At 42.7% G+C, this 24,046-nt stretch overlaps 1 protein-coding gene across 1 annotated transcript in view; it reads left to right on the top strand.

The window, feature by feature from the left end:
- Nucleotides 1-24,046, top strand: part of nlk2 (nemo-like kinase, type 2) — a 55,882-nt gene that overhangs the window by 3,103 nt on the left and 28,733 nt on the right. The window contains exons 2-3 of the mRNA XM_080525261.1: nucleotides 19,328-19,457; nucleotides 19,750-19,805. Coding sequence (XP_080381387.1) covers nucleotides 19,328-19,457; nucleotides 19,750-19,805 — 186 coding nt within the window. The remainder of the gene's footprint in view (nucleotides 1-19,327; nucleotides 19,458-19,749; nucleotides 19,806-24,046) is intronic.

Below are 24,046 nucleotides of genomic sequence, written 5' to 3'. Positions count from 1 at the left end.
TAGAGTCGCAGGATGATGATGTCACCTGCTTACTCTCTTCCCCATGAACACCATTGGTCAGGGTCATCGTCTTGCCCTCCCTCTGTCAAACCCTGTGCATCCCCAGGCACACCAGACCCTCTGCCTCTGTAATCTTAGCCTGACCTTTCCTCAAAATCGCTTCCTGTTGCTCATTGTCTGCTTCTAATCTGCGCTGCTGCCCGTCCGGGTATTTATAGCCTGGCGCTGGAGGCACCAAGGTTTTCACTCAGGGGCTAGTCCCAGAGACTTACCCAGACAGCTCTCTCTCTCTCTCTCTCTCTCTCTCTCTCTCTCTCTCTCTCTCTCTCTCTCTCTCTCTCTCTCTCTCTCTCTCTCTCTCTCTCTCTCTCTCTCTCTCTCTCTCTCTCTCTACAGTCCAATGCATTTTTGTATTTTGTCTTTTGTGCAATATATGAATCAGAAGAACACAACTCTAGCACACGGAGGGTGTTTTCTAAGCCACGTCACGTTCTAAAAGTAACAGACAAGCATACTATGACATTTTTCGGACCAGGTGTGCAAAAACTAACAGGGGAAACATGATTGTATTTTTGGAGTAGTGTACATTCTATGATTGTATTGTAGTAGTGTAGGCTGTGAGGAGAGACCCACAACGCCAGTGTTGTCATTGCCCATTATTGTGTTTCAGCTGTATTTACAGCTGTACTGTCATCAACAGCCACTCAGATGTCTGACTCACGGTTTTGGAGTTGGAGGCACAAGTAACGGGGTAGCTGGCTATCCAGTCCACAGCCCCAAAGAAGTGGTGGAAACTGGGATAGACTGCAAGGGGGCTATTGGTTATCAACGTAGCGTCTCTCTGAGAGTGCACTCCAGTGCAGTAAGTGCTCACTGATGCGTGCAGCTGTGAAATGTGGAGTAAATTGGCTTTGCCTTCGCATGGAGAGCTTGTGTCATGTGCTCAACGGCGCTACAGCCCCAGATGGAATTTGGCTTCTCAGGTTAAATTTTAATTCCTTTAGCCATCGCTCCTCTTAAACTCTGCGCTTAAGCGAAGGACTCTAAAAATAACATGCACATGATACTGTGGCTTGTCTCTTACCAAGAAGAGTGGGTCTATTGTCTTTCATTGTGTGTTTATCTATTGGCATACTTGGTAAGATGGGATTGATAAGGATGTACTTGTATTTGTGTGGCACACATATATAAGGACTTACTGTAGGTTGTGGAGGTACCGTAATTGTTCCTCTTCCGCATGCTTTGACTGTTCTAGCCACAATCACAGTTTACGCTATAAGGAGCATCATTAAAAATCTATAAAATACTTGAAACTGTAAAACAAAAGAGACAAAAATATGATTAGACTCAATTCAGTTGTACAAATGCAGAAATCCATTTAGGCATTAGTAACACATCACGGGTAATCTTTCCAATCATCATTACATCTTTTCCAATCATCTCTATACAGATTTGGTGGCATAGAAAATTAGTTTGATAATGGTGGGAAGTAGTTACTTGTGCTGTGTTTCGGAGAGGTTGTTATTGTCAAGTAGGATGGCATTGCTGGCTTCACAATAGATAATCAGTCAATTATTGTTATTTGGAGATCAATTTAAAACGAATTATTGTCTGTATGCTCACTTGCCTCTGGGAGAGAGAGGTGAAAGAGAATTGAAGAAAAAAGATTTTAATGTAAAATGTATGTATCCCTTTGAGTTTTTATCGTATTCTTTAGAGAGAATTGGAGGGGGAAAGGACTAAGCAGAGATTACTAATGGGTTTAATTAATTTACCTGAAACATTCTGCCTGCTGTCCTAGCCTCTCCTTAAAGGTCCAGAGTGTAGAATATGATTTTTCAAGTAGTGCAAATGATTGGCATGATAAATTGTTAGCAATCAGAGAATGAAAATCGGTGCCATGGTCGAGCACTGGCCTTTATGTAGCCTACCATTTTGGTTGTTTACAAGGAAAGAACTACATTCTGCACCTTTAAAACATTAGTTTAGAGTTAGTCTTTTCTCTCTCTCTCTCTCTCTCTGCTTGAACTATCCCTTTAAGGGAGGAATGTGTGGCTTGTTTCATTGCTCATTAAGCTCTTGGTTCTGCCTTGGTTGCTGGGGTTTGACTCTGGTGTGGAATGTTTGTGTGTGTGGTCATGGAGAGCCAAGTGGGGTATGAGGTGTTAAGTCGTCCGCACCAGCCTAATACTAATGTCACACACACACACACACACACACACACACACACACACACACACACACACACACACACACACACACACACACACACACACACACACACACACTTTCACAGACATATCCACCTCTGCTGATTTGAATGGTTGAACAGGCTGTTTGTCCCCAGTTGCCACTTTATTTTGTCATGAGTCTTTACTAGATTGCCTAATTGTGGTCAACATCTCTTTTTGAAGTTATTTTGACATTTTATTTCAGCACGTTTCCAAGAGGATGAAGTGTGAGGAAAAGTTCAAACTGGTGTGGATGTGTGTGTATCTTGTTTCTTCTGTCAGAAACATTGGGCTATGTGACATGCAGTGGCTAATGTTCATATGGTGGCCACTCCCACAAGTCTTTGGCGGGCAGGTGAGGTGATAGATTTAGCCTCAGAGAGGCCACAGCCACAGATTGAGTTAAAGAGCAGCATGAAACGATTTATGAGAATAGGGTAGGGAATAGGGTATTGAACAATTCAATTCTAAGATAATCACCTTTCCTTTCATGTTAATCGTAGTGTAGCCTAAGTTTGATTGAAAGAATGTCATTATTATTTTAATGATTGCCATTTCACAGCCGATCAACTACATTTACCAGCAGACATGGTATGACTGCTCTCTGATTGGTCCTCTATATGAACCAATGCCGTTGACAAGGAGGAAGAGCCAGCGTTGATTTTTTACCTTTGATCCCCTGTTCCTCATACTGAACCTTGCACGCCCCATACCTGTGCAATACAGACCAGTCCACTCCAACTTATCAAAACATTTGTTTCTCTCTCTAGGTAAGCCTGGGACATGTTAGCGTCATTCATCTAATGTCTTCGTTCATTGGCACTATTATGATGCTGCCGACTGCCTTAGGCTTTCAGTACCTTCAGCTTGAAAGGCTCACAGACAGCCTATTTCTTTTTACAGCAGCCGTAGCAGTCAGAAGCAGCTCTTAAGAGGGCTGCATTTGGCAGATGCACAGTGGCTGCCTGGCCGGCTTTCCCTTTGAAGTGGGGAAGCTGTGCAATGCATGCCTGTTTAACCCTTAAGTCACCTGTGACTGACTGGCAGATTATCCTGGACCTCCCTGACCCTGTCCACACGTCATGGCCGCTTTCAACAGCTGTTTCTGTTAGCCCTACTGCTTTCAGATCGTTGCGCTTCACAACAATCTGGTTGGTCAACCTCTTCTCACAGCCGACGTATCTCTGATACAAGGCCTGTTATACCCCCCCAAAGAATAATCCAAAGTGATGAAATTAGTTTTGAGCCTGAGAAAGCTCCTCCCCCATCCCTAAAGCCAAGCCCCCTCCTCCTACTCCACACTGTTGGTTATTGGTTTTGTGATATGTTTTGTGATTGGTGCAATGACCTGTCAGTAATTTTTTTACATTTTTAATATCAATATTGAACAAGCTCTGTTTGACAGACTCTAGGGTGGAGCACGACATTAAATCTTTATATGTCACTTGTATCAGTAACTGACTTTGTTTGCTTAGGTAGTTGTACAGTGAGCTGCTTATACAGTTAGCGGTTGTGTCATTGTTATTAAACCTGGATAGGATTCAGCTGGCAGTTGATTATGATGCTAAAAGTAAAAATAACAATACTCATGGAAATGTGCACCAAGCAGCTGTTCCACTCCGAACTGCAGCTAGAAAGAGGCTGGTTTTACCAAATGAGAAATATTAGTGGGGCAATCTCAAGTCAGTTACAGTATTAGAATGTTTTCCTACCAAACAGAACATCACAGCTTCTAAGTCTCGAACAGCCATCAGCATTTTCATTTCAGGTGCATACACATATCGGAGGCCTTTCCAGATGCTAGCTGGTCAGAGGTCTCTTGCTCTTTGGGTGTCCCTTTCAACCTGCAAAAAATGAGCCATGTTAATTAAAAACACATCGCTAGAGACAACGTCTTGATTTTAAAGGCCAAGCACTTACCACATTCCCCATGTTTAGGGGAATTAGTCGCTGCATTTGATTGTGAGCATGGCCTCAAAAAAAGACCATTTCCCATTGGGGAAATGAGCGACGACAGCCACCCACCCAGAAATGTTTTGGAGAAATCCAGCTGCTCTATACTGTACATACAAACAGGAAGTTACAGTGGCATATGGGAAGGTTGGTTCTAGATGGAACCAATTCTTCTTCTTCTTCTTCAATGTACTCTGCTAAAAGAGTGTAGACCCGTGTGTCTGCGTGTGACTCAGAGTCCTGTGACAACACTGGCTCTCAGTGAGACACGTAGTCAGTGCCCGCCGCCACCAGCTGGCGTGAGTCAGTGTTTGGTTGACACTCCTGGGGACGCCATGGAGCAGGGCCAAGAATGCCCACGGTGGACCGGGGTGGCCTCAGTGCTGCATGCAGGCGCCAAGATACAGTACACTCAGCCTCTGGATATTAACCCACTGCAAGCTGACATGGGAGAACATACAGCTGACATTCCAGCCTCTCCAAGAGAGAGAGGGAGAGAGAAAGAGGGGGGGGGGGGGCGGTCATCCTGAGGAAATGTGGGAGATGGCAGATAAAGACATCGATTTTGCAGCTCAGGGGAACAGGAAGCTTGAGACAGACACAGACAGAGGGAGGGAGGAGGGGCCACTAGTATCTTATTTAGCAAAACTGCCCCACCCCCTTTTTCTCTACACTCACACATTCACACGTGCACACACACACACAAACATGTATACACGCACACACACACATGCATATATATATACACAGCGCATGCTGTTTTCCCTGTCCTTTTTGAGAGAACTATGGAGATGGTTATGAAAATAAAGGTGTGCTCAGAAGGGCCCCCGGCTCCCATGTGACGGCTCATGATTGCTTCTCCATCACGCAGCAGGAAAACATTGTGTTATCCCCTCAGCCATTACTGCAGCCATCTCCAATGACAATGGTCCCTATGAAGCAGGCCCAGTATGTCTACAGCATTATCTAGCTAGCTGTGTAAGTGGCTCAATACAGCAGACGGTGAAAATAGTCATTATTTCCACTCCTTTTGTAACTGTATTGAATTTGTACGGACCTACATCGCCACACAATGGTGCTCAATTCTGTAGGAAGAGGCCACATCCATTGGCTAGTGTTTGTGAATGCAGCTTCTCCAAGGATTCCTTGGGGGAGTTTATGTCCCTTGAGCTGATGGTGAAGTTCTATTATACTCTTTGATTCAAAGGCCAGGTGGGCAAAAACATGAATTGTATGCCCAATGTTGCTATGATATGAGTTATTTGAGTTTGATCATTCACACTCTCAAGAAGGAATGGTTTTAGCACTCTCTGTTTAAACTCTAGAGGGTGGAGAGGTTGAAGCTTGGGCATGTCTGCTGTACTGGGATGTTATCTGTGTGTGACACCTTTCCCCCTGTCAGCTCCAGTCTTCCCCTAAACGCCTCTGGATGACGTCAGGCCAACGGCTGACCTCAGGAGATCACGCAGAGAGTGAACCATTTGTCACCGTGCGTTCGTATAGGGAACATATCTATAGCACAGTAGAACTGGTGCAGTTCAATTAGCAGTTAGTGCTACTTCTGTTTTGTCTGTGTGTGTGTGTGTGTGTGTGTGTGTGTGTGAGTGTGTGTGAGTGTGTAACACCCCCCCTCCCAGCTCCCGTCAACCAGGTTTTTCCCGCTGACTCAGGTTTGTGCACAGGAACGATCAGTCATGTCTGAGCCAGCTGCAGTAGATGTAATTGTCGTTTCTGTCATTAACGACCGTCTTGTTTTGTCGTGGGTGTTGTTTGGGTTGCTGCCACTCCCCACCGTAACGTGATGTCTGCCTCTCCCTTCGGCTTTACTGTCAAGCGACTGTCTCGGAGTGGGCATATGTCCTGGGCAGCTCCAGAACATCCCTCTCTCATAACCACATTACCCTACGTGGTTAGGCTGCAACCATATGCTTACCTCTCTGATCCTATTTGAAAAGGTTTACCTTGGGAAGGGGGGTGGGGTGTGGAGGGTAGGGCTCTGGTGGCTGAGAAGGCTGGAATGCTCTCTGCTAATGACACATGCTGTTCCCCCCCCCCCCCCCCCCCCCCCCCCTCCCGTGCTCGTCAGCAGCAGCCCCTTCAGCATATAAGCCCCCCTGCCTTTGCTAATAACAGAGCAGGCCTGAACCCTGGGGCACCTTGTGGAGGAGAGGGGGAGCGCAGCGGTAGTGTGCACGTACACCGTGTACTGTGTACACACACAACACGCAGACAATATTTTTACACTCCCCATCCCCACCACTGTCCTCTGGCAGTACAATAACAGCTAATGGAGCCTCTTATTCCTGGAGGACTGAGAGAGTGAGAGAATCAGAGAAGCGCCTGTCAGAGACGAGGTAAAGAACGGGAGGGAAGGCGAGCTGACGGACGTACAAGATGTGCGCTCCAACAGAGGAAGGAACCAGGTGCTTAAGCCTATCTATAGGGAAATACTTGAGTGTCTGCTGCGTGTTCTTCCTCTATCTTGTACTTTGAAGAGAGAATAAATAAAAGATGACATTTGTTTGGCGGGAGGGGGGGGGGGGGGTGAAGAGAGCTGGTTTATGGATCATCTGGGCAATGTTCCTCGGCTGTTAATTAATGTTTGTTGCTGACATTTTGTTAAAGGTGAAGCATGTAGTTTTGCGCATTCGTACCCTCTCTAGCCACACTGAAAATGTGAAAGGTATTAGGTTTTCTAATAGCAGCAATAAGCATGCATATCCTTGTAAAGCGAAATTAAAAAAAAAAAAGTACATTAAGGCCAGTGCATGACCTGAACACCAGATTTTACAGATCGCTTTGTTTCGACCAAAACAACATTCTTCCCTGAACGTTCTACTTTATCGTGTTCTCATTCCTTGGTGATTTATCATGGCTGTTTAGCACTATTTGAAATCTACGTACTGGACCTTCAAATGACCTTGTAACCTCCAACTATTGTCATGAGATGGCCTCCATACACTATTGTGGTGCTTTAAATCAATCCTCATTCAATCAATCTGGATCCCATTATTGAATAGCCTACTGCCAGAACCCTGGCAACTGAAATGAATCCTAGATAACATTTTATCTACAACATGCTGCAAGTCCAAGTGGAGCACCTCAAGACTGCCTCTCAAAGCAGTTCCTTATGAATGCGGATCAAGGTGGATTTTTAAGTTAATGTCAACACACTCAAATCAAACACAAAAACCAGTGCAAAGCAAACACACACACCCAGTGTGAAAAGCTGCTGTCTGTAATAGGCTGAATCCTGGTCTTATCGAGTATACATTACCGTATTTTCCGGACTATAAGTCGCTCCGGAGTATAAATCGCATCAGTCAAAAAATGCGACATTAAGAGGAAAAAAACATATAAGTCGCACTGGACTATAAGTCGCATTTATTTAGAAATATATTTCACAAAATCCAAGACCAAGAACAGACATTTAATCTGGAAAGGCAAGTTTATTCAACTACACAATAGCACACAGAACAACAGGCTGAATAGAAGTCCGGTATGTTAACATAGCACATTAACAGTTATTCAGCTACACAATAGCATAAAGAACATACCTGGGAGGCTGAATAGGCTAAATTAACATAACAAGCCAGCGAGTCCAACAAGCAAGTTACCAGTAAGCAAGTTCACCAAGCTACCGTTTGCTTAGCTTCAACAAGCTAATGTTTTAGATAACTTCTTCAGGGGAATAGGAGCAGCATATAGTTGTCACAAGCCCAGAGTGGCCCAGAGCGCCCTCTGTCGGCTGTAGACGGTAATGTTTACTCCTTGGTTCATGTCAGTCAGTATGAAATTATCAACCTGGTCTCACACGGCAGACGTCAGAATTCGACGTTTATGGACAAACGTCGAATTCTGACGTGAGATTGCATCCAAACGTCGAATTCCGACGTGACATTTGCATCCAAACGTCGAATTCCGACGTGAGATTGGGGTAGCTCGTTCTGATAGCGCAGGGGTGCGCCTGTTATGTGCGCCTGTCGGGGCTTCTCTCGGGATTATTCCATTTTGAATTGCACTTGCATTAATTAGTTAGGCCACATTTAGGGTTAGGGTTAGGGTTAGGGTTAAGGTTAGGGTTAGGGTTAGGGTTAGGGTAACCATAGGGTTTCCAATTCAAAATGGAATAATCCCGAGAGAAGCCCCGACAGGCGCACATAACAGGCGCACCCCTGCGCTATCAGAACGAGCTACCCCAATGTCACGTCGGAATTCGACGTTTGGATGCAAATGTCACGTCGGAATTCGACGTTTGGATGCAATCTCACGTCAGAATTCGACGTTTGTCCATAAACGTCGAATTCTGACGTCTGCCGTGTGAGACCAGGCTGGAAATTATATATATATATATATATTGACATATAAGTCGCACCTGACTATAAGTCGCAGGACCAGCCAAACTATGAAAAAAAAGCGCGACTTATAGTCCGGAAAATACGGTAAATGCAAATGTTGTAAATAGTAATCAAGATGTTGACATTGCTGGCTGGGAGTGTGCTGAAGATGAGCAAGTGGCAGAACAATAATAGCCAATCAGCTACCAGCAATGATTACTTCATTGGCCATGGTAAACCAGGCATTGATGATGATGACGATGGTCTTATATAGGATTTATATTTCTGATAAGCCATTGACAAATCAATGCTCATGAATGCTTAAGAGAAAAGCTCTATCTCTCTCTCTCTCTCTCTATCTCTCTCTCTCTCTCTCTCTCTCTCTCTCTCTCTCTCTCTCCCTCTCTCCCTCTCTCTCTCTCTCTCTCTCTCTCACTCTGGGGGTTGGAGGCCATCCATAAGTGCTGTGTGCCACCAGTGGCTCATAAGCCCTTTCTCCATCTCAAACACTACACTCTCACATCCTCAAACAACCCCCCAAAAGCTTGCTGTATAGACAGCCTAATATCAGATGAGTTCTCTCTGAGGCTATATAGACACAGCCTGCACACTCTCCTGCTAACCACACACACACACACACACACACACACACACACACACACACACACACACACACACACACACACACACACACACACACACACACACACACACACACACACACACACACACACACACACTTACAGTTCCTGGAAAAACTAGAAAATCTTGAAAAACTATTATGCTGCTGTTGCCTGTTAAGCTTTAATGCAGCATTATGTTTCAAGATGTATGTTTTATATTTCACCTCTTAAAGGGATTACAATTGCAATCTCTCTGTGGGTATTGTTCGAGACCATAATGGAGAAAAATAGCATTGGATTCTTTCAAGGCATGTTGTACTGAAAGCTGTTCTTCTGGATAGTTGTATGGATTGTATTATGTATATATATATATATATATTAGGGCTGCACGATTTGGGGAAAAAATCGAATTGCGATTATTTGGACAGATATCGCGATTGCGATTAATTTGCGATTATTATTTTTTTAAATAGCAAAAAAAAAAAAAAAAAAAAAAAGGGGAGTTTTTGTAAAGTGTGGCCATATCTCCGGCTAGGAAGGTCGTATCAACGTGCAGTTTCTTTGTACGTCTTCAGGGGACTTAGAGGCTCCCTCCTCTAGCACCCCCACAGCCCGAGCTACGAGTGAAAGAACTAAACTTACATTGGGTTGCTTTAAAGTTGGGTTGCTTTAAAATCAAGCTTCAGATTAAAACATGTGATGGAGCATTACTAACCTGACTCAGGTGGTTTGTTTCACACAACCATCTAGGAAAGCTTAATTGGAAGCTGTTTGGAAAAGGGCAGGTACTTTCAAAAAATACTTGGCAGGTGATTGGATGAATCTATCTATCACCTATTTTCAGAGAGCATTACCACATGATACCATCAAACTATTAACTGCTCTAATTCTAATGCAAGGATGAGAACTTAAAAGATATGAATTGGGACAACATATTTATTTATGTTTTTTTTAAACAGCAACACCATTTTGTTTCTCTCAACAAGTGTCTTTTTTTTTTACGTTCATTGACGTTGACGTTCATTGACGTTGAATCCGACGCGCTGTATGACGTATCCCATACGGGTAGTGGTGTTTCTCAACCCTCTCCTCGGGGCGCCCCAGCCGCTCCACATATTTGATCTGTTCCACCACCAGCACACCTGATTTATGGACAAACGTCGAATTCTGACGTGAGATTGCATCCAAACGTCGAATTCCGACGTGACATTTGCATCCAAACGTCGAATTCCGACGTGAGATTGGGGTAGCTCGTTCTGATAGCGCAGGGGTGCGCCTGTTATGTGCGCCTGTCGGGGCTTCTCTCGGGATTATTCCATTTTGAATTGCACTTGCATTAATTAGTTAGGCCACATTTAGGGTTAGGGTTAGGGTTAGGGTTAAGGTTAGGGTTAGGGTTAGGGTTAGGGTAACCATAGGGTTTCCAATTCAAAATGGAATAATCCCGAGAGAAGCCCCGACAGGCGCACATAACAGGCGCACCCCTGCGCTATCAGAACGAGCTACCCCAATGTCACGTCGGAATTCGACGTTTGGATGCAAATGTCACGTCGGAATTCGACGTTTGGATGCAATCTCACGTCAGAATTCGACGTTTGTCCATAAACGTCGAATTCTGACGTCTGCCGTGTGAGACCAGGCTGGAAATTATATATATATATATATATATTGACATATAAGTCGCACCTGACTATAAGTCGCAGGACCAGCCAAACTATGAAAAAAAAGCGCGACTTATAGTCCGGAAAATACGGTAAATGCAAATGTTGTAAATAGTAATCAAGATGTTGACATTGCTGGCTGGGAGTGTGCTGAAGATGAGCAAGTGGCAGAACAATAATAGCCAATCAGCTACCAGCAATGATTACTTCATTGGCCATGGTAAACCAGGCATTGATGATGATGACGATGGTCTTATATAGGATTTATATTTCTGATAAGCCATTGACAAATCAATGCTCATGAATGCTTAAGAGAAAAGCTCTATCTCTCTCTCTCTCTCTATCTCTCTCTCTCTCTCTCTCTCTCTCTCTCCCTCTCTCCCTCTCTCTCTCTCTCTCTCTCTCTCTCTCTGGGGGTTGGAGGCCATCCATAAGTGCTGTGTGCCACCAGTGGCTCATAAGCCCTTTCTCCATCTCAAACACTACACTCTCACATCCTCAAACAACCCCCCAAAAGCTTGCTGTATAGACAGCCTAATATCAGATGAGTTCTCTCTGAGGCTATATAGACACAGCCTGCACACTCTCCTGCTAACCACACACACACACACACACACACACACACACACACACACACACACACACACACACACACACACACACACACACACACACACACTTACAGTTCCTGGAAAAACTAGAAAATCTTGAAAAACTATTATGCTGCTGTTGCCTGTTAAGCTTTAATGCAGCATTATGTTTCAAGATGTATGTTTTATATTTCACCTCTTAAAGGGATTACAATTGCAATCTCTCTGTGGGTATTGTTCGAGACCATAATGGAGAAAAATAGCATTGGATTCTTTCAAGGCATGTTGTACTGAAAGCTGTTCTTCTGGATAGTTGTATGGATTGTATTATGTATATATATATATATATATATATATATATATATATATATATATATATATATATATATATATATATATATATATACTGTATGCACATGACTCTCATCCACATCTCAATGTTTCCATCCTGGGACAGCTACAATTACAATATTGACACATGCATAGAACCATCATCGAGCTTTATCGCTACCTACATCATTTTCAGCATCAGAGGATCTATACAGTACATGGTCAACTTATCTTGAATTCATATTCTTTTGGAACATATGCCATGCGAACTAGCTAATATGCATTTCATTTAAATAACACTATACCTAACTTTATTTTTATGTAGTTGTACTGGAAGGCTTCTTCAAAACGTCCATTGCATTGACAGAATAGTTGTTGAAACTCATCTTCTGGTGGGAAATCAGCACAGCCTAATTTTGGGGGGAATTTGTGAGACCAATGGTCTTAATAAACTAATAAATACATTGTTTATGGAAACGAGGGCTAACAACAAAACAAGGCATGATGTCATCAAACAGCATAACGTGATTGGCTGTAAAAAAAATATCTTCTTTCAGTGAAGATTTTGGGATAATCTTTGCATGTACAAGCAGAATGTAAATGGCAAAATTCTGTAAACAAATGTAAAGAAATCCACAGACATAATGTGATCCTCAAATGCAGGTTTTAACATTTCTAAATCAAAAGTGTTTAAAATTATTCTACACAACGCAATGCTTTTATGTAGCCTATAATTTGTATGGAAAGATATTTGTCATTGCTTTCCTTTTTATTCACACACTGCAAATGTCAGAGCATTTATTCACAAATCTTTACAAATAATTTTTCGTTTATTCAAATCATTTTTACAAATGAAAATCGAGGTGTGTTTATTTGATGTCTAGTTTGCCCTTGTGCCCTTTCCAAGTGTGTGCAGTTTGGTGTTATTTAATCCAGACATAAATGAGAGATGTTTTTTCTATGTAAAGTGATCTGTCGTCTTTTTGCATCACCAATTTTAGTATCTCTGTCTTACTGATGAGACCAGTGAGATAACAGTAAAAAGATGACTGAATGACAGGTGAATAACAGGGAGAATGATGAAAAATAATCAAGAATTCATTTTGCAGCTCTCTCTCACCCCATATTTTGTATATTCTCATGCTGTCATCAAATGTATCCTCTTAATCTGATTCTCTGGAGCGATTATATCTAAGAATGTGAGCCGGTGTGTCACGGTCTCTCTCTCCCAGAAACAATTTATTAAAAATCTCCCTGCGGCTATGTCACTCTTTTTATCCTCCATGTTCTGTGCCCTGGGCATGTTAAAACTGCGGCAATTGTGTGTCTGTTACACTTTTAATTTGAAAATAACTAGGTCATTGACCCAAATCTGCAGACCTTTGAAACAAGCTGAATGCTTCCGCCAGATCTGTGCTAATGTCCTGTTTGAACAGCAGTGGGCTGCTCGCCTGGCTGGCACACGGAGGAACTGGTGTGTGCAGGTCCGTTAAAGCCACTGTCAGTGATGTTCAGTATTTGGTTATGATTCGTTGGTGGCCTTGCATACAGAAAACATTAACAATGCTTCTAACCGTAGACTGTGTTGGATCACAACTGGGTCATTCTTACTGATTCAAAAAAACGAAATCTGTTAAAAAAAAATATTGACTCAAAAGATCTGAATACTGACATAAATCTATCAGGAGTGATATTAAAATCAAAGTGTTGACATTCCTACCTTTTAACCAAGGTAAGAATCAAACCATGAACCCAGAACTGTGGACCTAGTGAACGGTTACACAACTACCAAAGAAGAAAAAAGATTCACCAGGAAACCTGAGAGGATGGAGCTTGTAAAGCCTAATTGGATACTCTGAAAGTGGTGCTACTCTTCCCCTACAAAAACAAATGGCATGTCAAGGTAATCCATCCGTCGAGCTTATACATTATCACTGAGTCGCACCAATCCTAAGGACTTAAATGATTACAGTTTAGTTAAAGGGTATCTATCTACCTATATACTTTATAAGTAACACATTCATAAGCCATACAGAAGGCATTCATGTTCCAATACATTTATGAAATACTTATGTCAATAACCACAGGATTATGGCAACATAGAATATCCTACGAGCTCATGTTTGTTGACATAAGTATTTCATAGATACTGATATAATGTTGTAAATGGCTTATAAATGATGATGTTATTAGGTAACCTTGGTAACTAATCTTGAGAGGCCAATGGGGTTGAGTCAGCATGGATTTTTGGACCATAACGTGCAGTGGGTGTGAGGTGTACATCTGAAACACATGCTCATTACCTCCTACAGTCCCTACAGTCTGAACAGTATATTGAGAAGTGCTCTAGTCTTTATTCGTCAGCTAATTGTCTGAGAGACTGCTTACGGTTGGAGCAGGTGCTGTTTTTTTGCAGCAGGTGAACATTTCTCGGTGGTCCACTGTGTTGGAGAAGTGTCCCCCCCCCCCCACCTTTGCCACCTCTTGCTTTGATTCATTATGCATGCATATGCTAATTTCCAGCTCATAGTAATTTAACCAGATTTCTGTACCACCCGGCTTAGGAACTCTTTTTCTAAATCTGATGCAAAGCAAACTACACTAACTTGTGTGCTGGTTCCAGCCCAGCACCCAGCCCAGCACCCCTCCTGACTTCCTCTCCTCTTCTGGAGGAGACGGGACCAGTAGTGGAGAAGTGAAGGGCCGCGGTTGTGAAGTTTGCGGAGGTTAGGGGCTCTGTCAGCGGGATGAAGGAGAAGCACGTGGAGGGTGGGCGAGGAGGCTAGGCTTTGTGGGTTAATTAAGGAAATGAAAGAAGGCCGGGGAAACGACTAACTAGCTGCCAGTGCCAAAACAGTGCCGTCTCTGTGTCCTCTCAGGCATCCATTTCAAAAGAGCAGCCTGCCTTTTGTGTACCATCTCCCTGACTGGCTCACAGCTACAAGGCACCCCTCACTCGCCAAGTTTGTTTTATATGCCGTTTCCTCCTGTTGTCATCGTATCCAAAACAAAGTTGTTCTCATTGACATTTAGGTGAACATTTCTCGGTGATCCAGAGAAGTGTTTCTTAGTTTAAGTTGTTCTCATGGACATTTAGGGAAGGCCTTGTAACAAGGTGTCTTTCTGAATGGCTCCAGGCAAAGCTTAGCTGTCGTGCTTTTATTGCAAGGTGCACTAGGTACATTGCTAGTAGAACTTTACGACTGAACTAACAACAGAAGATGTCAGTAATACAGATAGCTACACCTGTTTCACAGCCAGACTTCCTTGAAATAGCTGCTTCAAATGAACAAGCTGCAGGCATCTATTTTGTGATTGTGGCTATTGTGTGAGTGAACTTGAAAAGTGCCCTTCCTCTGTAGAACAAAGATGTGGTAAACTGTCGCTGGAGGCTGTGCAAGTGTTCACTTCTGTAGATGATGATGCATGTATTCTAGAGATGTACCGATACCACCTTTTTTTCAGACCAAGTACTTACGTTTGGGTACTTGCCGATAAAAAAAACATTGCTATGTAACATCTAACTGCATGATGGTTGTAATAGCACATCACAACATACTGATAGAACATGAACATGCTAAAAAACACATAACTACACATAACTAGATGATCACACAGTCCTTTTGAACAGTCCTAAAACTTAACGTTGGTTACCAGCCATGTATCACTAACACTCACCTGAGTACAAAGCAGGAAGGAAGATGATACAGTGAATCAAAAACAAGCTGAATTTGCTGACAACTTATTATTATTATTATTATTTAATTATCCTAAAACTGTTATTTGTTGTATTGAGTGGGCTCTTCAACACTTAAACGTTTGTAATATGAAAAAAACTGCAAACAATCTTTAAAAAAAATGGTAATTGTCACGACTTGACGATTCCTGTTATCTCTTTCACCAGACCCTGTCACATACAGAATTTAGCAGAGCATAGTTTTCAGTCTGCTCTACTTTTGTCGTCATCGTTGCTTATCCTAAAATATCTCCAAACTGCTGGCATTGCTCCTCCACTGCCTACCTGCTACGAGAGGTGACGTTACGTTGCCATGAAGTGGTATCGGGAGCAAATGTATCGGAGTAGTTTTACGAGTATGACTACATGAGCACAGTATCGGGTACGAATACAGGTATCGGTGCATTCCTAATGTATTCCTTTCCTGCATGCTAATTTTGTATGGGATCGTCACGGTTACAGTACCATGATGCACCACCCCCACTCTCCCTGTTTTTTCCTTCACTGCTGGAGTCACTTAATGAGAGGGCACTGACCTTTAAATGCTCGTTGGGCATCTGCAAGCCACCACTGTCCAGTAATATGCTCAGAAATAACAGCAGGTACATACCGGTATATACTCCATTCATTTTCTCCTGGTCACTCTCTCTCTCCTCACTGCTCCATCTCTTTGGAGAATGCTGAATTGTTACTGTGTTTGCTGTGTTTGCACATTGAACTTGATAATGAACTCAAGATGAAAGATTGTCAGATGTTTAAGATCTGAAAATGGCCTATATGGCCCCATTCCTTTTGGATTGAGGCATATACTGTAGCTGGAATGTCTCAACATCTATAACGATGTTTCAATATCCAGACTAGCATACCACAGAATGGGCTGCAGTGTGTGAATACAGTTTGGTTAGGCCCATTGATAACCAATCCAGAGGGTTCTTCACCTGCGACCCAACCCCACAGCAACAACTATAAAAGATACAAATGTGTTCAGAGAGAACCACAGTAGCTGGGCTCAGGAGCACACACACTAGAGGCAGCTGCTCTACCAGCACTGAAAGGAAGGAGGACACAAAAACCACAGGAAGTTGCTGTGGTGGCAGATCCTTTCGCCAGCCTGAAAAAAAGGCGTCTATTAATAATAGACACAGATGAGATACCTTCTTCCCCTCTCTCTCTCTCCGCCTTCATTTTTTTGGTCAAAACGAACTATGCCTTCTAAAAAATGCATATTATCGTGTTAACCCCGCTCCGGAAAAACAAGAAGCAGTGCTGTCAGTAAACTTCCCAAGCCACCATGATCTCATTGTGAGACAAAAAATACGACAGCTATTGACATTTCAAACATGCCTTTGTTTCCCTGACTAAGAGTGAGTTTTTTTCTGAGTAGAAGGATAGTTATTAAAAAAAAAAAAAAACTTAAATGCCCTGTAAAGTTTGACAGGTGCAAGGACTTCCCACTCAAAGGTGTTTCAGTAGAATGTTGGAATTGCAGGGCACAGGGTTTGTCCTGTTAGTAAAAAAAATTTGTTCAAGAAAATAACTTTAGAAATATTGATTCCAATGCAATTTGGCCACGAGAGAGGCGCAGAAAACTCAAGTGCATAAAATCAATTCCTGCCTATGATGAAAATGGAAAGTTTCTCAGCTGCCATACCCACAGTGTGAGGTTGAGTAGATGTAGCACTCTTGAGTTTGCTCGTGTGGTATTTATGAGAATATCTGATTGGTGAAGCAGGTTTTGGTTCCAGTGGGGGGGGTTCCTCTCAAATCTCATATTTAGTCACTGTATTGCTTGATATTGCAGATGCCCAGCTAAATAGAAAAACTGTAGCTTGCACTCCTAACTCTGGGATAGCTAGTCTTACCCATATCCGTGGGTGCCCTGTCACCTCCTATTAGGATGAATCATCAACAGCTGGTGTATGGTGAGCTTTCTGGCACACAATGGCTGCCGTGGCATCACCCAAGTGGGTGCTACACATTGGTAGTGATGAGGTGAGTTCTCCTCCATATAATGTTAAGTGCTCTAGGTGTCTTGAAAGTGGCCATATAAATGCAATCTATTATTAATATTTATTCATGTCTATTTATGAGACAAAATGACACATGTCCCATGTAGATCTGAAAAGTCTGGATAGGTACATTTTGACCAAGCCTATATATAGTACTAACATCTTGCTAATACCTATCAAATCGTTCCAGATTAAGGGGTGAGGGGTTTGTTTGGGGATAGAGCCCTGCCCTTTACTTCACCCATAGTGTGAATTAATACTGGTGTGTTTTTGTTTGTTTACCTCTATCCAGCTCCCCTGGTTGCCGTGGTGTAGCTATGTAAGATTAAAGCAAACCCAAATTGATCCTCCTCCTTCAGCTCTGCTCCATGTTTGAAAATGGAAATAAGATTTGGAGTGGAGAGATTAAATTCTCATGGTTTTTTTGGTGTGTTTTTTTTTAGCTCTATTTAAATAGGGGGTGGGGGAATATTATTTTCAAAAAGCCTTTCATCTCTATAAGGCCTTGAGAGATCCTCAAGGTGGTTACAGCCTCTCTTCTCTCTCTCTCTCTCTCTCTCTCTCTCTCTCTCTCTCTCTCTCTCTCTCTCTCTCTCTCTGTGTGTGTGTGTCCTTATTAAGGTGTGACCTGGGTCTGGTCTCACTCACGTGGCTCTGTACTCTGTGTGCTTTGATCACCTGCGAAGAGCCGTTTATATTGCAGGCCTCTAATGAGGGCGTGCTCTCTTTTTCTCTCTGTCTCTCTTTTTCTCTCTGTCTCTCGCTCTCTCTGTCTCTCGCTCCTTCTGCCAACACTTTTTTTGCTCTCTTTCTTTCTCTTCCTCTTTTCCTTTATGTCTCCATATGTCTATTTCACCCTCTCTTTTAGTCATTCTCTCTTTCTTTCTCTTTCTCTTCCTCTGTTTCTCCCTATGTCTATTTTACCCTCTTGTTTAGTCATTCTCTCTCTCTCTATCACTCTTTCGGTTCTGAAATACTCAGAAGAGCATGTGCTGCCTTGGCTGACCTATAGTCTGGTACCCTGCATAAGGAAAAATCCTAAACATTCATGCAATTCTCCAATTGTACATGATTACACGATCAGTACATGATTAAATCAAACTAAATTGAGCAAATTAGGGTTGCCAGTACTCATAATAAAAGTAAAGACTGGAATCCGACGTTTCAGAAAATATCAGCATCTGGCAGCGGGGTGGTGTGTAATGCTCTCTCTTACATCACATATTTTTGATTGGTTTGGTCCATTGAATTACTAAGGACATGTGGTGTGTATCTGTCTGTCTGTCTCTGTGCGTGTGTGTGTCTGTGTGTGTCTCAGAATGTTCTGGTCTGTGTTAGATTGGATGCACTTGGACAACAAATTACACAGTGTGCCTCAATTACCACTGTCTCAGTGAAAATGCCGCTGATTTCACAACCCTTTTGTTTTGTGCTGGCGGGAATTGGAAAGTGCCGTAGCTTAATCTTCCCTTTAAAGCAGTAGATGGTTACGTGGTTGTTATGGACAATATATATGAAGGGAAATATTACCTTGAGTTTCAAGTACCACTTGAGAGTTGTGCATAGTTGTAATTATGTCCTCATATGGATTTGCAATGAAATGGGACTCTTATTCTTTAGAAGGCCATAGACTATATCGCTGTTACTTTGATGGACTACTTGTGTGCTGTGAGAGTTTTAGAATAAAAAAGGTCCTGCAAAAAGAGAAAGTCTTACAGTACATTTTTCTTTATTATTTGGTTGTCTCGCCGACCTTGGTTGAATACACATCCTTATATAACGTTGCTCAGGATCAAAGTGTCTGCTCAAACCAGGTCCCCTCTCACGTTGTTCTGTTCTTCTCCTCCTCCCACTCAGGTCAGTGACAGACCCCAGAGACGGAAAGAGAGTCGCCCTCAAGAAGATGCCCAATGTCTTCCAGAACCTTGTCTCCTGCAAGAGAGTCTTCCGGGAGCTGAAGATGCTCTGTTTCTTCAAGCACGATAACGTGAGTGGTTTGGGTGGGTGCTGGCTTGGGCTTGTGTTTTTGTATTTTATCTTTTTTATTTTTTTACATTTCAGTGAGTCATCATGTTAACATCAGTTGTTGGTGGAATGCCTTTATACTCTATAATTGGCACCTTTGGTTTAGTTGCGGGCCAACCCTCACATCGCCACCTCCCCGGTGGCTCAAAGCAGATGTGAAAGCAGCTGTCATGGCTCTCTCCTCCTTTTGGACTTACCTGACCCCCCTCCCCTCCCCTCCGTAGACTTTGTCTGACTTCCTGTCATCTCCACAGGTACTCTCGGCTCTCGACATCCTGCAGCCTCCACATATCGACTACTTTGAGGAAATGTATCCTTCACTACTGCATTCAGACATACTGGTGTGCGTGTGCGTGTGCTTGTGTGTGCGTGTGTGTGTGCGTATCTTTGAGAGTCTCTGTATGTCTTGTAACCCCTTTAGTCAGCCAACCCCAGGGTCATGGCTACTCCTCTTCAACACACAACATGCGGTGCTGAATGATGCTGTTTTTTGCAGTCACCTTTGTTTTAGTTGAAGTTAATAGTGCAGTCTAACTTCCGTATCCCCGATGGCCGTGAGAAAAAATGCAGAGGCAATCAATGTTCAGACAAACACCTGTTGTCAAAAGCAAGGACATAGGCCTATTAAGTTCTGTTTTAGCCAATTAGAGCACAGTATACTCACTAAGGCCTAGGCTACACGAAGACAAAACAACGACGAAACGCAATTTCGATCTCTGGCCACTCAAGCGTTTTATTATAAGTTTATTATGCATCAGCTCTTTTATACAACCTACATTTACACAGATGAATAACGTATACATGCCATACCTTGGATGCAGACATAATGTAAGTGGAGAGGAGATTGATCGGGAGTTGACAATACTACCGAATGAATGAAAATGAATGAATTTCTATTATTTTACAGCGCTGTCTCAATTATATTTGAACAATTTTCTGGGTCTACCAGTACGCGCATGCCCAGTGTACCTGAATACGCGGTTCCATGTGGCCAGAGATTATTTTGCGCGACAATGAGAAAACGCTTGTGTGGCCAGAGATCGAAATTGTGTTTCGAAAACAAACTGTAGATTGCACTTTTTTCATTGTTTGTTTATTGTTTTATTTTTTTATTGCATACAAATCCAGAAGATTGCTTGCACGTTCTACCTAGGGTTTCCATGGAGCTCCGCAGGCTTAGTTATCCCTCGGTCTGCCGGCTCCCCAGATTAGAGTGGACGGACTCGACTGCCGTGCTGTAGATTAAATCTGACCTGGTTGTCTTGTTCTGTTGTTAGGCGGGAGGCTGGCGGTGTGTCATTGCTGCTAAATGGAGGTTGAGCCGGAACATACCATCCGCCTATGAGAACTGTGGCACCACCACTGTGGCGTTAAAATAAATGCTGTACCTAGAAGCAAGAAAGGGGAAGAACCCTTTGAAGAACCATTTTGGGTTACATTCTGGAATTTTGTCTAAGGGTTCAGGCTCAGAATTAGAACAACAACAGTCTATGGGGGCTAAGAGCTGATATGGAACAGGGACAATAAGTCTTGTGAGCGAGACTGATTGCCCTGCTGGTTGAGAAAGGGCTGGCTGATAACAGTGTGATTGTGACTCACCACGTCAGTCCGTCTGTCTGTCCGTCCGTCAGGCAACACCATCAGTGGGGATCTCACACTCACCAACTGTTTTACTTACTGACTGACTGACTCGCATATAAAACATATATACTGTATATATACAGTATATATTTTTTTTTTTTTACTTTGCACGCTCAGCGTCAAGAGAAAGTTACTCACCTGCACTTTTTGTTATCTTATGTTTAGCACCGTGACAATTAATTGCCTTAATGTTTATTTTATTTTGTTCCTTTTTTTTTTTTTTTTTTTTTGTCAACGGGGCTGGAGGAATGGCACCTGGAGGCTTCCTCACTCTTGTAGCATGTCATTTAATAATACAAATTACACACAGCTCCCCCTACTGCACTATTCTGTTTGACTTGTTAACAAACATTGGCGCAGGTATTTTTTCACAATAGGCTATGTACAGTTACACCAATTATGTCCGTCAATATGTTATATTCAATATCTAAGTAAGCTCCATAAAATATAAAATGTGGTATTCTTTGAATCTTATTCCTGACTAAACACAAACATATTATTTTCCATGGTACTGATCTAATTCAATGATTACACTGTTACACTAACGTCAACAAACGGAGGTCTCCAGACGTCACTCTAGGTGCTTTGGTTAGTAATGAGGGTCCAGGGCTTCTAGTGTTAAGGATAATTCTATAACAGTTCTTATCCAAAAAAAGAAACAAAACCTCTTTGTATTCATTAGGAAGGAGATTCAATTGGTCTTCTATTTTTAGATTCACATTGTGAGTGTGAATGTTGGCTTTGCACTTAATTGTGTTGTGTTCCAGGCAGCCGTCTTTTGATTGCTATTAAATTAACACAGAATGGAAGCCCCTAAAGAGAGTAGAGTGTAAGATGTTATTTCTGTGTGTGCTCTTTTATACTATGAGAAAAAAACATACTGGAATATAATATATACAGTAGAGCTTTGGCATGCATGAAGATGTGTGCGCCTGTGAGCGTGTCAGGGGAGTGGGGGCATATTGAACTGTCAGTCTGCAGTGTCTTTCGAAGGAATCTCTCTCGCACCACCACCGCCACGTTTAACCAAGCGAGCGAGAGGAGGATGTTTGGAGCTAAGGGGTATTACAAGAGTGTTGTCAGCATCGATAATGGAGGCAACACAGACTCCTGGATATACTCCCCCTCTTCCCAGAGCCGAGCCTGTGGCAGGAGCCGGTTGGGAGACAAACCAGGAATAGGCACAGGGAAACAAGCATGTACTGTATGGGCTACTTCTCTCTCTCAACCTGTCTCTCTGCTTTTCTCTCTGCTCTCTCTCTGCTCTCTCTCTCTCTCTCTCTCTGCTCTCTCTCTCTCTCTCTCTCTCTCTCACCCTCTACTCTTTTTTCATGCTGCCTCCTGATTTCTTTCTGTCTCTCTCTCTCTCTCTCTCTCTCTCTCACTCACTCAATACAATACTATTTATGTTTCTCTGTTATTCTAGAGAGAGATGACATTCATGTTCTTGTTTGATAGTGCAACACCAAAGCTATGAATAAATCAGGGAGTGTCACTGGCAGTATGGGCACTTCAGGCTTGGTGGATGGAAGGGGCAGGGTAGGTCCCTTCTCTGTGATGTAATGTGTGTGTGTGTGTGTGTGTGTGTGTGTGTGTGTGTGTGTGTGTGTGTGTGTCAGCGCACGCACGCACACACACACACACACACACACACACACACACCTTCTTTAGGCGAGGGAGACCCCACCCCCCGACCTCCAGTTGATACTCAGGTGGTCACTGACCACATTGTGAATCTGCATGGCTGCTTGCTCTGTGAAGAAATTTTCATTGTTGACGTTTAGCAGACGCTTTTATCCAAAGTCATTTACAACAAGAACATTTGTCTGAATCATCTATACACCAGTCATCATAAGCAAATCTATGCTAGGACCAGGTGCCATTGGCAGTCACTTTGCTAGAAGAAGATTCTTAAAGAAAAAAGAGCAGCCAGCATGTATCACCAGTAGCTGACACAATATACAATTCCAGTAGACATTATCTCTGTATTTATCTCCACCATGGTGTCTCCTCTTGACTAGAGTTGGGCGGTTTCCAATTTTAGAAACCGTTAAACCGCCCCCAACTTTAACCACGGTTTTTGGTATAACCGTGGGATTAAAAGCAAAGTTTTTGATTGACGGGTGTTTCGTTGACGGGCGGGGAGCGAGGAAGGGTTGGTAGTGGAGATTAGCAACAAATGTATGGGCTACAATCCAGTACAAATTAATTAAATTAAATTAAAAGCACAGCCTAGGCCCTATAGCATGGAGTAGGCTTATCAAATAATAACAAAATAACAGAAACGGCAGTAACGAAAATGGCCATAAAACTGTATCCTACAGACCGCAACATTTGACTATTCTTGGCCAATTTTTTGATTGGCCTATTCTAGGTTTTTGACTTGCCTGCTGTGCTGAAAAAGTGCTTTCGGCCCATCCATTTGATTTCCACCAGAGAAGGGCATCTTCGTCTCTGTCAATCACAAGCTCTTGACAATAGGCCTGTCATCTCTGATTCTGCTCGCTCCTCTTTCACCTTCTACATCTTCTGCTTCACCTTTTTCACCTTCTGCTTTTTTGTTAGGAACCAACTCACTTACGCTTGCCATCTTTTTCTAATTCTCCGTTCTGAGGAGAAGCTGTCATGTGTCACGTCTTTTTGACAGGTTTTTTATTTGACAAATTACATTGTTTACAAAAAGTTCAGTCATCACTTTCATAGCATCTTCAACCACACAGACAGTGGTGCTGGACAAACACTCGTTTATGAAATATAGCAATTTATGATGGTTTTATGACGGCATTGACAAATATTTTCTTGTGCTAGATGTTGATCAAAAAAGTTACAACAGCATGCAAACTGCAAATGACAAGCTAATGATAGCTAGCTAGCTTAGTAGCTACATACCCTGAGCTTTGTGCTTTGAAT

The sequence above is a fragment of the Nansenia antarctica genome, assembly GCF_963989245.1.
Source record: "Nansenia antarctica genome assembly, chromosome: 3".
NCBI lineage: Eukaryota > Metazoa > Chordata > Actinopteri > Argentiniformes > Microstomatidae > Nansenia > Nansenia antarctica.
The sequence above is the reverse complement of the archived record's forward strand: the minus strand, read 5'-3'. Positions and strand labels throughout refer to the sequence as shown.